The sequence below is a fragment of the Onychostruthus taczanowskii genome, unplaced genomic scaffold (assembly GCF_017590055.1).
Source record: "Onychostruthus taczanowskii isolate IOZ18803 unplaced genomic scaffold, ASM1759005v1 scaffold27, whole genome shotgun sequence".
NCBI lineage: Eukaryota > Metazoa > Chordata > Aves > Passeriformes > Passeridae > Onychostruthus > Onychostruthus taczanowskii.
The window spans coordinates 7,890,244-7,902,601 of NW_024500017.1; the positions used below are offsets into that span (position 1 = coordinate 7,890,244).

Genomic DNA, 12,358 nt, shown 5'->3' on the forward strand with positions numbered 1-12,358 from the left:
GGGAAGTACAGGAAGAGCAGAAATTATTTGGGTGATGTTAAAGCTCTTTGTAACAGACCAGAGGCCCTTGTGGTTGGTAATTCAGCACTGGAGAAGAACAAACCAACACACCACAAGGTTCAGCCTCCCTGAAGAATTCTGTATGAGACACTGCACTGTGTCACTGTCAATATTCAAATGTTACTCAGGAAAGAAAAAAAAAAAAAAACAAAAACCAAAAACAAAAGACCTAAACCAACCAAAACCAACAACAATAACCAACCAAACACCAAAAAAAATACTCAACCCAAACAAAACAAACCTCTGAAAAACTAAAAAAAAAACCCCAAACCAAACAAAAAAACCCCCACAGAAACATTAAAAGACCCGCAAGGAAACACAAAAAAAACCCCCAAGGAAACAAAAACAAAAACCCAAGGAAACAAAAAAAACCCCAAAGAAACAACAACAAAAAAACCCCAAAGCAACAACAAAAAAACCCCAAAACAAACAAAAATAAAACAAACAACAAAACAACAACGAAAAAAAAAAAACACACCAAAAAAAAACCCAAAAAAACCCCAAAGAAACAGCAAAAAAACCCAAAGAAACAACAACAAAAAAACCCCAAAGCAACAACAAAAAAACCCCAAAGCAACAACAAAAAAACCCCAAAGCAACAACAAAAAAACCCCAAAGCAACAACAAAAAAACCCCAAAGCAACAACAAAAAAACCCCAAAACAACAAAAAAAAAAACCCAAAAAAACCCCAAAGAAACAGCAAAAAAACCCAAAGAAACAAAAAACCCCCAACAACCCAAAAAACCCACTACAACCAAAAAAAAAAATAGCTATGGCTTTTGGTAGAGAATGAATTGGATTACTGAACTGAAAAAAGAATTTCTATTGTCCCTGAATAACTCTTTCTCACCAGTTCAGCTGGAGTTCTCAAAGGAGATTTTGAAGCAAAGGAGTACTAAAAAAACTTCTCCTAGTCTAGTAAATTAAATATGGTAGCAAACAATAAAATTTGTAAAACAAAATTCCAATTCTCGGTTCTCAAAATGTAGTTAGAGGCTTTCTTTTGAAATATAAAAATAGCCACATAATACTTTCTTGATAAACCCCAATTCTTTTTACAGCTGTTTCTGGAATTTACTTAAATACCAATAAAATATATTTTCTGAATAGACTAAAGCACAAGAAAATAGCTGGTTCAGCAATTTTCCTTGTACAAGGAGACAAAATGGGCTTGAGTTTTGATTCACTTCACATTTATTTCAGGTTTCACATGTGTAACATGTTTTTGGTCTTGGCTTTACTAATCCCAGTTTATCAGTCACTGCATGAACTCCCTCCTGCACACAGCTTTTCATTGTAAGAGCCTATGACAGCAGCACTCTGAAGAGGGAGCCAGAGGATTATGCATAAAGCTTTGTTGAGCCAAATGAATTCCTACAAACTTGTACCTTTGAAACAAGGCTTGATAAAAAAATATTTTAAAATGTAAAAAAAAAAAAAATTAAAAACGAGCTACTCATCTCTGCTCCTTTTTAAGTGCAGAACACCCAATCAAAGCCATTAACCCACCTTCTATTGCTTTTATTAATGCAAGTAATTCATCATATAGTACTGCCTTAGATACAGGCCTCAACAACAATATTATTTTTATCACAAGACTCAAATGTTTCATATTTATAGGTTTCAAAACAGGCAGAAACACCTTTAACGTGTTCTACACTTTTCATCAGTTTTGAAACTCACTTTTCAAAACTCTGTTTAAGTAAGTACTCTCAAATAGAAAAACTTATTGGAGCATGTGTATACTTCTAAAAGCATAAAACTAAATAGACTTGCACCAAATACTATTCTCACTTTATATCAGGCTTCACAGTCTATTGAGAACCATTTATCAACAGCTAAAATTACAGCTAATTAAAGCATGGTGCTAGCAAACCAACATTGGTGATTGGCAAATGAGAATAGTTAAGAATCCCAGACACTTCCATAAACACAGAAACTAAGAGCACTCAAAAGGAGCTCTGTATATGGAAAATATTTGCTAAACTGATTATTGTTATGGTAGGAAATTGGAACTGGGATTTTCTAAAATCATGTATTTACAGCCAGAAGATCATTGGCAAGTGCACAGCTCTGCTACCCTATCTGCCTTTGGCACAGTTTGTAGAACTTGAAGAAGAAGAGGTAGAAGCATTAGAGTTGTAGCATTTTTAAAATCAAATTTGTACATTGATGTGTTTGATCACCATTTGCTACTGCACTCAAACTGAATATTAATTCATATTCTAACCAAATAACCTCCCATCAAAGTAACTACTGTAGTCCCAGTAAAACATCAACAGTGTCTTCAAGCAAGAGAAACAATTATATAACTATACTATTTTAGGTAAGAAGGGAAATACATAATTTTGATTTTAGGTAAGAAGAGAAACACATTATGAAGGGAGAGCACACGTTGACTAAACAAAACCAGATATTTCTTTTTATTTATTTACTTTTTAAAAAAGTCCTAAATCTTATTTCACTTCTAAGTGCTTTCTAAAAATTCAGTTGAAAACCCTTTTTTGTCACTGTTCTAGTTTAAGGTAAATTCTTGAAATATTATAATAGCAGGAAAATTTACCATGGGATTCTCCTAGTGGCCACTGAGAAGGAATATGAGAGTAAAAGAACTGGCGAGCACATTACTTTTGATTATGAATCAGATTAAAGAAAGAAAATTTTGAAGTCCAAACACTCCTAAACAGATAAGCATTTCCTATGCTATACATTTCAACAGGATGACTTGCAAGACATCTCAAAATTAAATGCTTTGGTTCTTGTGTAAAACTGAAAACAATGTCTTACCTTGCCCCGAACTATATATTGCTTTCACAGATTTTTTCACCTTCTGTAGTGCAGTTCTGTCTTGATCCAATGCCTACAATAGCAAGAAGTAAACAAACTTTAAATATTTACTTCATTGATTGCCAGAATATACTTTAACAACTAAAAAGAAACCCACAAAATAAGAAGTTTCACAGGTGGAAAAAGCTGCAGGTACAACTGAGCTCAGCCTGTGGGAAGGTCTGGGGAAACCCTTCAGGATGAATTAAAGAATTGAACTGAAAATGCTCTGACAAGAGAGTAGAACAGTACTGACAGGGCTAGAAGAAAAACACTTTTAGTTTTGTAAAGGACAAAGCATTAATTCAATTGCATTATATTTTCGAAAAGAAAAAAACAAAAAAGAAATAGCAGATGTTTCTACACTAGCCCTACAGTTTCTACTACAACTAATCTGCTTGTTAACATCTGTGCTTCTCCCACAGTAATAGTGTTTATAGACACAGACTATCACACTAACCCCTCGCACCAAATTCCACAACATAACTCTAAAAGTACAGCAGATGAAAAGCCGTAAATCAAAATAAAGAAATAATATCTGATTTTGTACAACATAATGTGACTGAAGGACTAATAACAATAATCATATTCAAATATGCATTTTCAAGACTACATCTTTAAGAATTTCAAATTTTCTGCAATAGTTCCAAAATCCAGTATAAAATGGTATTAAGTAATGATGAATTGAGGATTAGATTTCCAATCATACACAGAAATGTTTAAATAGTTTGCTATATTTTTCCCCATTTATATCACAGGTAATGTTAGATCAGTGTTTGCAGTATGGCAAACAGTATAGCAGTGTTCGCCATATTATGTTCACTTCCAAATCACTGGAGATTGGAGAACTCGCACTCAGAACCACTGTCAGGACAGCAGCACAGCTGAGCATGGGGCCTGGTAGAGACCACACCACTCACATTGCAGAGACCCTTGCACAGCCCTGTTTTTCAAAAAGTTTAAACGCTCGAGCTCCTGGGGGTTTGAAGCCTGGCAGAACAAGGCACAATGCCAGCTACTCCTGCTTCCTCACAAAGAGACATCGCCAGCAACACTGAGTGAAAACACCCCATAAGCAGAGCTTTCACTGCCAAAACTGAGATGGTTTTGACAGTGAAAGCCTTAGAAAACCCCATAGCACCTTCCAATGCCTGAAAAATGGGGTCTACAAGACAGCTGGAGAGCGAGTTTTTACAAGGGCATAGAGTGATAGGAGAAGGGTGAACGGCTTGAAACTGAGAGTAGGTTGAAATTAGACATTAGGTAGAGATTCTTTACTGTGAATATTCTGAGGGCGGGCACAGGTTACCCAGAGAAGTTGTGGTTACTCCATCCTTAGAAGTTTTCAAGGCCAGGCTGGTCTACTGGAGCAATCTGGTCTACTGGAAGGTGCCCCTGCCCATGGCAGGGCACCCATGGCTTAGGAACTAAATGATATTTAGTTTTCCTTCCAACCCAAGCCATTCTATGATTCTATAATGGAAGAATATTCCATTGGGCACTAAGAAGCTCCAGAAAACCACATCAGGAGCTCCAGGTCAACTACAGCATTAAGCACTAGAGACAGGTAAACGTGAGGGTACTGCTCATCAGTATGTTCCAGACACTGAGTGTTCCTCTGTGTGAACACTTACAGTAGGAATCCATACAGAGAGAAACCAATTAATATCTAATGGTTCTGTTTTGAGTAACCAATTATAATCATGCAAAATGTTATAGCTGAACAATACATGATAATCTGTAACAAAATAAAACGGAATGTTTCTGTTCCTTAACTGGAAACAACCATTTTCTCAAATCATACAACCTCTCCTGTGGCAGCTAAAACTAGAACATTTGGAACCACAAAAGCTGTAAAAATGCCTTCTGAGGCTATTTATCTCTGGGGTTTTTTTCCATTTACAGCAGAACAATGGATTAAAACATTAAGAACTGCAAACATCATTACTTCTTTTGCTCCCCACTGAAATAGTGGGTTTGACTTGACTTACATCTTGCCAGGAAAAGTTACCATTTTTAAATGTAATAAAGTATTAGGAACTCAGTGTTCCTTTCCAAGACAGTGCACAGCAAGTGCTTCTCTTTGATTCCTCTGCAAATGCTGTCAAAAGCTTTTGCTCCTGCCTGCCTGCTACGTCAGCCAGTTGCTATCATACATTTCTACTGAAGTTCTCTCCATCTTCAATGACCAGAAAAAAATAATGACTCACTTGTCTACTGAGAGCTTGAACACAGGATAAGAATTTGATACCAGTATTTTGAAAGAAAGACAGTGGTTAACATGGATGAGATTGAGAGATAAAACTTTGTGCTAAGGTCTAGTTTGAAGCAAATTGGACACTCAGGAGAAAGAAAGAAATACAACAACTCCAGGAAACTTTCCTGAAGTTATCAATCTAAAAGACTATGACAAGCAGACTAGAAAAAATTTGAAAATTGGATTTGCTATTGAATTAGATGTAATCACTAATGTGAGAGCAGGAGGAAAGGGAGCATTCTTATTTTAAAAGAGGAATCACTGAGCAAAGCAATATACAAAGATGACATCCACAGCCTGAAGGATCCAGTGATCTAAGTGAAAATGACATCACAGGCCAATTTTGTATTTTTATATTTGTAAACACAATTTTTACATGAACTACTTCTTCACAGTCCAAAACTATAAATAAAACACACTTACATACCAAGTACACAAAACTTGCTATCTAGGGTTGCTTAGATGCTTTTGGGTGTTGAGGTTTTTTAGTTGTTTGTTTCTGTTTTGTTTATTTTATATAACTGGAGACAGATTGTTTCTAAATATATTACATTCCTCTTAGATGTCTTTTTGTTATAATTTTTAGCTGCACTCTGCTGCAATGCAATTAAGTTGCACTCAACACTCAATTCAATTATTATTCCAGAGTAATATTACCTTCTCAGCATGTTAGACAGGAACAGCCTTGCTTTCCCTAGTTTGGTGAAAACAAGCTTTTGCAGTATCCATTAATTTTCATTTTCACTATTTAGAATACTAAATACTTTAACTGCCTATTGTAGAAGACACAAAATTTGATCTTCCATTAAAAGTGGCATGCATTTATATTACTGAAAATTATAGTGTCTTAGAGATCCAAAGGGTTTCTGTGACAATCTCCAGGGCAATCTCTCAGTGGCACTCCTTCCAACCTTCTAAACTCTTCCTTACCACCACCCACTCCTGGCAAATGCTTCTTTTTTCCATTTCCATAATACCATCTTGTAGAAGAACATCTTTAAGTTCCACAGAAGAATATTTTCTTACCCTCATGCATTTTGGAAAGATGAATCATTTAAAGGTACCTACACCACAGATTCACTACCTTATCAGCTGAACAAAGCTTTATTCTTGAAAATGCTCATTTTGGAGACAAGCTTAAAATAATGCAAAATCAGTTTCCACAAAAAAAAAAAAAAAAAAAAAAAAAAAAAAAAAAAAAAAAAACAAAAAAAAAAAAAAAAAAAAAAAAAAAAAAACCCAAAAAAAAAAAAAAAAAAAAAAAAAAGAGAAAGAACATAAAACAACCACTGCATTATTTAAATGGAATGCTCTGTCTCCCCCCTCCGAAATGTATGGTGTATCCCAAGCCTGCGGTCCTGCCCCGAACCATCACGTACCTGCAATCCCATTGGCCCAAGTCGGATTCCGCGCCCACTTCAATTCCCCTCTTAGGCTGCGCTGTGAAATCAGTGGCTCTCTTAGCCCTTCCGCTCTCTTAGCCTCTTTCCCACCTCTTAGCCCTTCCCCTCTCTTGCCCCTGTCCTCCCCGAGGCTCCCCCTCCCTCAGTAGCCATGCTGTTCCCGGGAACGGGACCCCCAATAAACCCTGATCAATCAGCGCCCTCAGAAGCCGTGTGGAGTCTCCTTGCCTGCTGCTGCTGCCAGCCAACTCACAGCCCAGGGAGCCCTCCGGGGACTCCCCGGGGAGCCCCCCCAAACGAACCGCATCGAACCACCATATTTAATCTACTTAAATAAAATGAAGCAAGGAAACCTCCTTGTTCCTTATTCCCAGCAGACAGCAGATTCTCTGGCTTTGTTGAGGTTTCAGGTTGCTGCATTCACTTCCATTGAAGCTTATGCTCAAGAAGAAAATCTCCTGATCATACAACATCAGATCTTCTAACTAATCAGTGTGGAATTCCCCACATAGTTACCCCAGATACAAATTCTCCTTTCTGCTACAATATGTCTGCTTTGAACTGGCCTGCCATTTCAAGCCACCAACCTGGTTCAAAGCTGCACTGCTGAAGAAAGCAGTGTCTCCTGTCCCCCACCCCAGAGCACTCCTGTTGGCTACACCATGGCCCAGCTCAGGAGCTGCTGTGCTGCCAACAGCCCTGTGAAAGCTCCTTTTTAGCCCGCCTTCCATCAGTGCAGTACACACTGACAGACATTTGTACTGAGCTACCACGTCACATTCAGAGAAGGCACCTCCTCCCTCCTAAGATGGACATTCACAGGTAGCTATTCATACCACTGAGTGCAAAACTTTATATCCTCCATGTGAGGACATAAAACCAAATTAATTTTGGGCTGGAGACAAGGTGAGTTTTCCCAATGGATCATTCATTGATGTAGAACCCTGGGTAGCAGCACAGGCACTTTTACCAGCCAACCACAGCACACAGATCAGGGCCAGGTCAGGAGAGGTATATGCTAACATTCTCCAACCCACACCAGCCCTCTCTGTTACACATTTTCTTCTTCTGTTCACACTGACAGACACTGCTTTGCCTCTCCTCAACCCTCAAGAGCCTGATCTCTTCTCAGCGAAAGGTATTTCTATTTTGGGATCATGCTCTGATTTAATAGTCTCTAAATTTTAAACCAGAAATTATACTATAGTACAGTGTGGAAAGTGGTAGATTCTGGTTTGCCATCTGCCTCTGAGGTAGTAAAAACTGGCAGGTTCACATTTAGATAAACTAATAATTTTTTCTTTAAAACCTCTTTATTCTGTATAGATATGTATGTATTTATGGGCATGTGTGTGCACAATTACTTAGATCAGAGTGTATTAGCAAGTGTCCCTGCTCATGGCAGGGAGGTTGAAACTAGATGAACTTTAAGGTTCCTTGCAACCCAAACCATTCTGTGATTCTGTATTTGTCCTGATGTGATCGTAGACAAAAGTCTACATACTGTAAACCATACTTATAAATATTTGAGGTGCTTATTGCTAATACACATGAAAATAATGGTTTAGAAAGCACATAAACCTTTATTTCTACATTAACACAAAACCACTGTCCAGAAACCAATCACAAAAGTACTTTGCACAATATTAAATTTAGCTTTTTTAGAAATCAGCACCAACCCAGAGGCACACATTTGTACAAAGGATGCTACTGCCCATTGAGCCCACTAGAGTACTAAAGCATCAAATACATTTTGTGTACCTCTCAAACCTTTACAATTTGAAGAGGGGTAAAAAAACCTCACTAATTTCTGTTTCAGACTAACAATAACAAAAGATAAAGTGTCTCAAGACACTGATGATCACATTAATATGTCAATATATATTATTGAATATTGTTAATTCCCAAGTAGATTATTATCCAAAGGAGATGCATTTTCCAACTGGAAAAAACCACTCATGCTTATATCAGAGGAAGTTTAGAAATTCACACCATTTGTAGGAGGTTTGCCCTAAAAGATTCCATATCCTATCAGTACCAGAACCGACCCACAAAAATAATATACCAGAGAAGAAGAATTTTAAACCATTACAATATTTTGCACAAGACCCATGACAAAACTTTGAAGGTGATTAGAGCATGCACAACCTATGTGCTCATCACAAAATCCCCTCCCTCCATGTATTTTAAGAATTATTTTCTTATATTAAAAAGTAATCCATGTGAAATATAAAAATATTTGAGGTTGTACAGACAAATGGGTGTAATGAATGCTTGGTAGTCATGTGCCTGTATTGTCAGACACAAGAATAATTACTTCATGAAACACACAGATGATTTACTGGCTTCCAGGGACTAAAAGTAGTAAATCTTTCACTTACCAATTTACACACTTCTCTAACCTTGGCACAAAAGTTACCGCTGGCTGTACTATAAAACATGCTTGCCCCCTTCTCAAGTCCCAGTTACAGGACCCATGGAATGAAGTAGAGAAATAGCACCTTACAAAGTTATGGCTGTGCAGCAGCAGTATCAGCTTTCCTCACAATCAAGTCCAGACTTTATTGGATATACAATAAACACAGACTAGACAGCCAGTAAGTTATTGCACGCCACAGAAATTGCAACAACACAAACCCCTATAATTGCCACAGTGAAATAGAACCATAAGAGAAGATTAGCATCAAGTGTTGGTCTCCTGTAGCTCACTCAGAAACAAGCAGACTTCCAAACCCACTTAATTTTGAGCACAGAGAAGTGATTCAAACCACCCTTCCTGTCCTTCCCCCTCCACTCAGTTTATACTGTTCCTGCCAGTCACCAGAATGAAAATTGTTTCCAATTGTTGGTCTCAGCACATGTCTACATGACAAAAATAGGCGTGTTCAAGTGTTAAGAATTTTCTAGAGACAACCTCTTTGTGTAAAAGGTAGATATAAAAAGGTCCAGTTTGAACTTGTCCTGAATTACATAAGAAAACCCCAAAGGGTCCCAATGAGAAGAAGCAAACCAAAACAACACATCAACAAGCACTTATCACTGTAGTAACTGATTCCAGCATCATTTCATACACCACCATTTCCCAGCTGCTCCCAACAGAAAACCAAGTAAAATAACATTATTTTTAAAACCTTTTATTTGATCTGAAAATTTCAAGCTTCAAGTATTTTAAGCATAACCTAATGAAAAAAGCATTCAGTGATCAAACTGAGTAAATATATTTTCCCAAAAGTATTTTTTCAGGTAACGCCAAAATTTAACATGGATTCCATCAGTTGAACTTTCCTCACGTTTGCTCTTAGCTACATGGTGTGATGCAATGCAACAGCCTCTCCAAACTCCACATATGTGACAAAAATCACCAACCTCCAGTGCTGTGAAGGTTACAGTAGATGCGCCAGCTCATTTGTGTGGGCTCTTAAAAGAGCTGCAAAAATGTTAGCCACTTAATTATTCTCCAAGTATTACTCAAATGGAACAAGCACAGTCGATATTGCTTGTAAAAGCACAATATTGCTAATTGTAATTTGTTTGACAACTGGAACCTTCTTGGCAACCACACTTCTACCCAGCAGCCATTTCTGCAAGAGCAAGAATGTAGACTCTAGAAATTATCTATATATGATAACTTCTGCATTAAATGAAGTTAGCATCACATTTTTTCTAATGACCACAGTGTAGATGTTGGATTTTGTGCATGCTCTGACACACCTGGGAAAGCTTAACAATATTTTGGGCAATTTCTTCCTTTTAGTTTTCAGTTGAGTTACATCAATACTTCTGAGTCTAACTTATTTTGTGCACAAGGTACATTTAGAGATATCGAAAAATAAGCTAAGAGATTTGTTTCCAGGAATGATGATGACACTGATCAGATTTATTCTCTAATTTTTGTTGTGTAGGAGATGCTGAAAAGCCCACATTTAGTGACAACACTTGAAACCATCCAGTGACAGTTTCTCCCACAGGCTCTAAACCAGATTCACTGGGTAGAAACTAATCTTGGTGATAAATATCAGAGAATCAGAGAATGGTTTGGGTTGGAAAACATCATCTAGTTCCAATGCTCCTGACATGGAAAGGGACACCTTTCACTAGAGCAAGTTGCTCAAAGCCCTGTCCAACCTGGCATTAAAACCTTCCAGGGACAGGGCATCCACAGCTTCTCGGGACACAATGGGGCATCCACAACTACTTAGTGACAATATTCTTATCTTTTCACTGTGAGCTAGCTACAGCTGCTGGAACAGCTATCATTCACTACATACAAACTCACTTCTTCAATCAGCAGTAGTGAAGCTGAATAGTACAGAAACCTAGAACGGCAAAACCAGTGGAAAAACCTTCCCAGTTCAAATGTCACTGCAGCACACCTTTACCTATTTCTTACCCCAGCTGCTGGATAAACACATTGGCATGACTGCTGGGATAAAATATGGCTAAAGCTCAAAAACCAGCACACCCACAGGCAGGCTCCCAGCTCCTGAAGATGCCACAGTCCCCAATTCCCAGGTTGCACACAGGGCTTTTGCCAGCATTAAGGCTGCATAGCACTAGCAAGTGGCTGCACAGAACATCACCCAAGAACCTCCCTACATTACAAATGCTCCTGTATTTAAAAACAATGAGTGCTGCTGCACTCTGCTTTTTAGTGACTCATGGCATATTGACAGTCTTTTTTCCTGTGACTTGACTCTTGTCCACATCAGCAACCTATTAAGTACTGTTTTAAAAGCACAAAGGGAATGATCCTAAACTAACAAAAGCCTATTCTCTCCTTGCATTCTTGCAAACCTCTCCTTACAGTTTTTACAAAAGCCAGGGGAAATACATTGATTTGGGTGTGAGTATTGGCTATCAAATACTACCTTACAAAAGTCTTTTTTTTTTTTTTTCCAGCATAATTCACTGAGCTTCTTGTAATTTACTAAGACATAACAAAGTGACATTTTCATTTAACAAAAAATCTAACCTGAAAAGCTTATATGCAAGTGACATGTCTCTACACTAACACACCCCCCAAAAATACAAAAAGATTATGTATTTTTGAGAGCAATCAAACAAACTCATCAGAAGACGGTGAATAATTGAGGCAAGGTCTTTCAGAAGGAAACAAAATGAGAAGGTGACATATAAACAGCATAAACACAACCACATTCAATAGATGTGCTAACAGACATAGGGTTATTAAAAATTAGATACTTAGCAACTTGAACTGGAAAAAAGTACAAAAGTCTGTGGAAAATTGCTCCCCCCCACCATACCAGACTGTATATTTCACTAACAGGAGAGCTCTTGCAGCACCAGAGTTAAATACTAAAAATATTTTTGTCCCCTGTTAACTCCTTTCCTTCTTTTTCTGAAGCCACAAAATATTTTGCAGCAGTTTCTGCATTTAAGCTGTTATCCCAGTAACTCACACGCATTTTCTACTCAGGGAGGGAAGATGCACTCGATCAGGGCTAGTTATTCTTACTGGCAGCAAAACTCTACAAATATTGTACACAGTTTCTGTGAATGCTACAAAAGTCAAAGTGGCACTGAGGAATAAATGCAGCCTCTCCATGGTGTTGCAGGCACACAGCACACTCACATCTCACAGCTCCAAAAAATCCAACCCCGAGTGGCATTGTTGGGACCTTCTACCAGCCACTACTACTACTATTAGAAATTCTTTTAAGAAAAAAAAAATGCCCTGGCTAAGGTGAGGGAACAGGCATGATCGCTTACTTGAGAACAGGAACAACTCATGCCCCTTCTCCTCCTAACTCCTGAAGAAATATTTAAATGCACACCTTGATGGATGACTGC

General features: G+C 37.8%; 1 protein-coding gene across 2 annotated transcripts in view; it reads right to left on the reverse strand.

The window, feature by feature from the left end:
* ASAP1 (ArfGAP with SH3 domain, ankyrin repeat and PH domain 1) overlaps positions 1-12,358 on the reverse strand; it is a 141,878-nt gene that overhangs the window by 65,124 nt on the left and 64,396 nt on the right. For both annotated transcript variants that reach the window (XM_041407555.1, XM_041407554.1), the window contains exon 4: positions 2,849-2,921. In XM_041407555.1, coding sequence (XP_041263489.1) covers positions 2,849-2,921 — 73 coding nt within the window. The remainder of the gene's footprint in view (positions 1-2,848; positions 2,922-12,358) is intronic.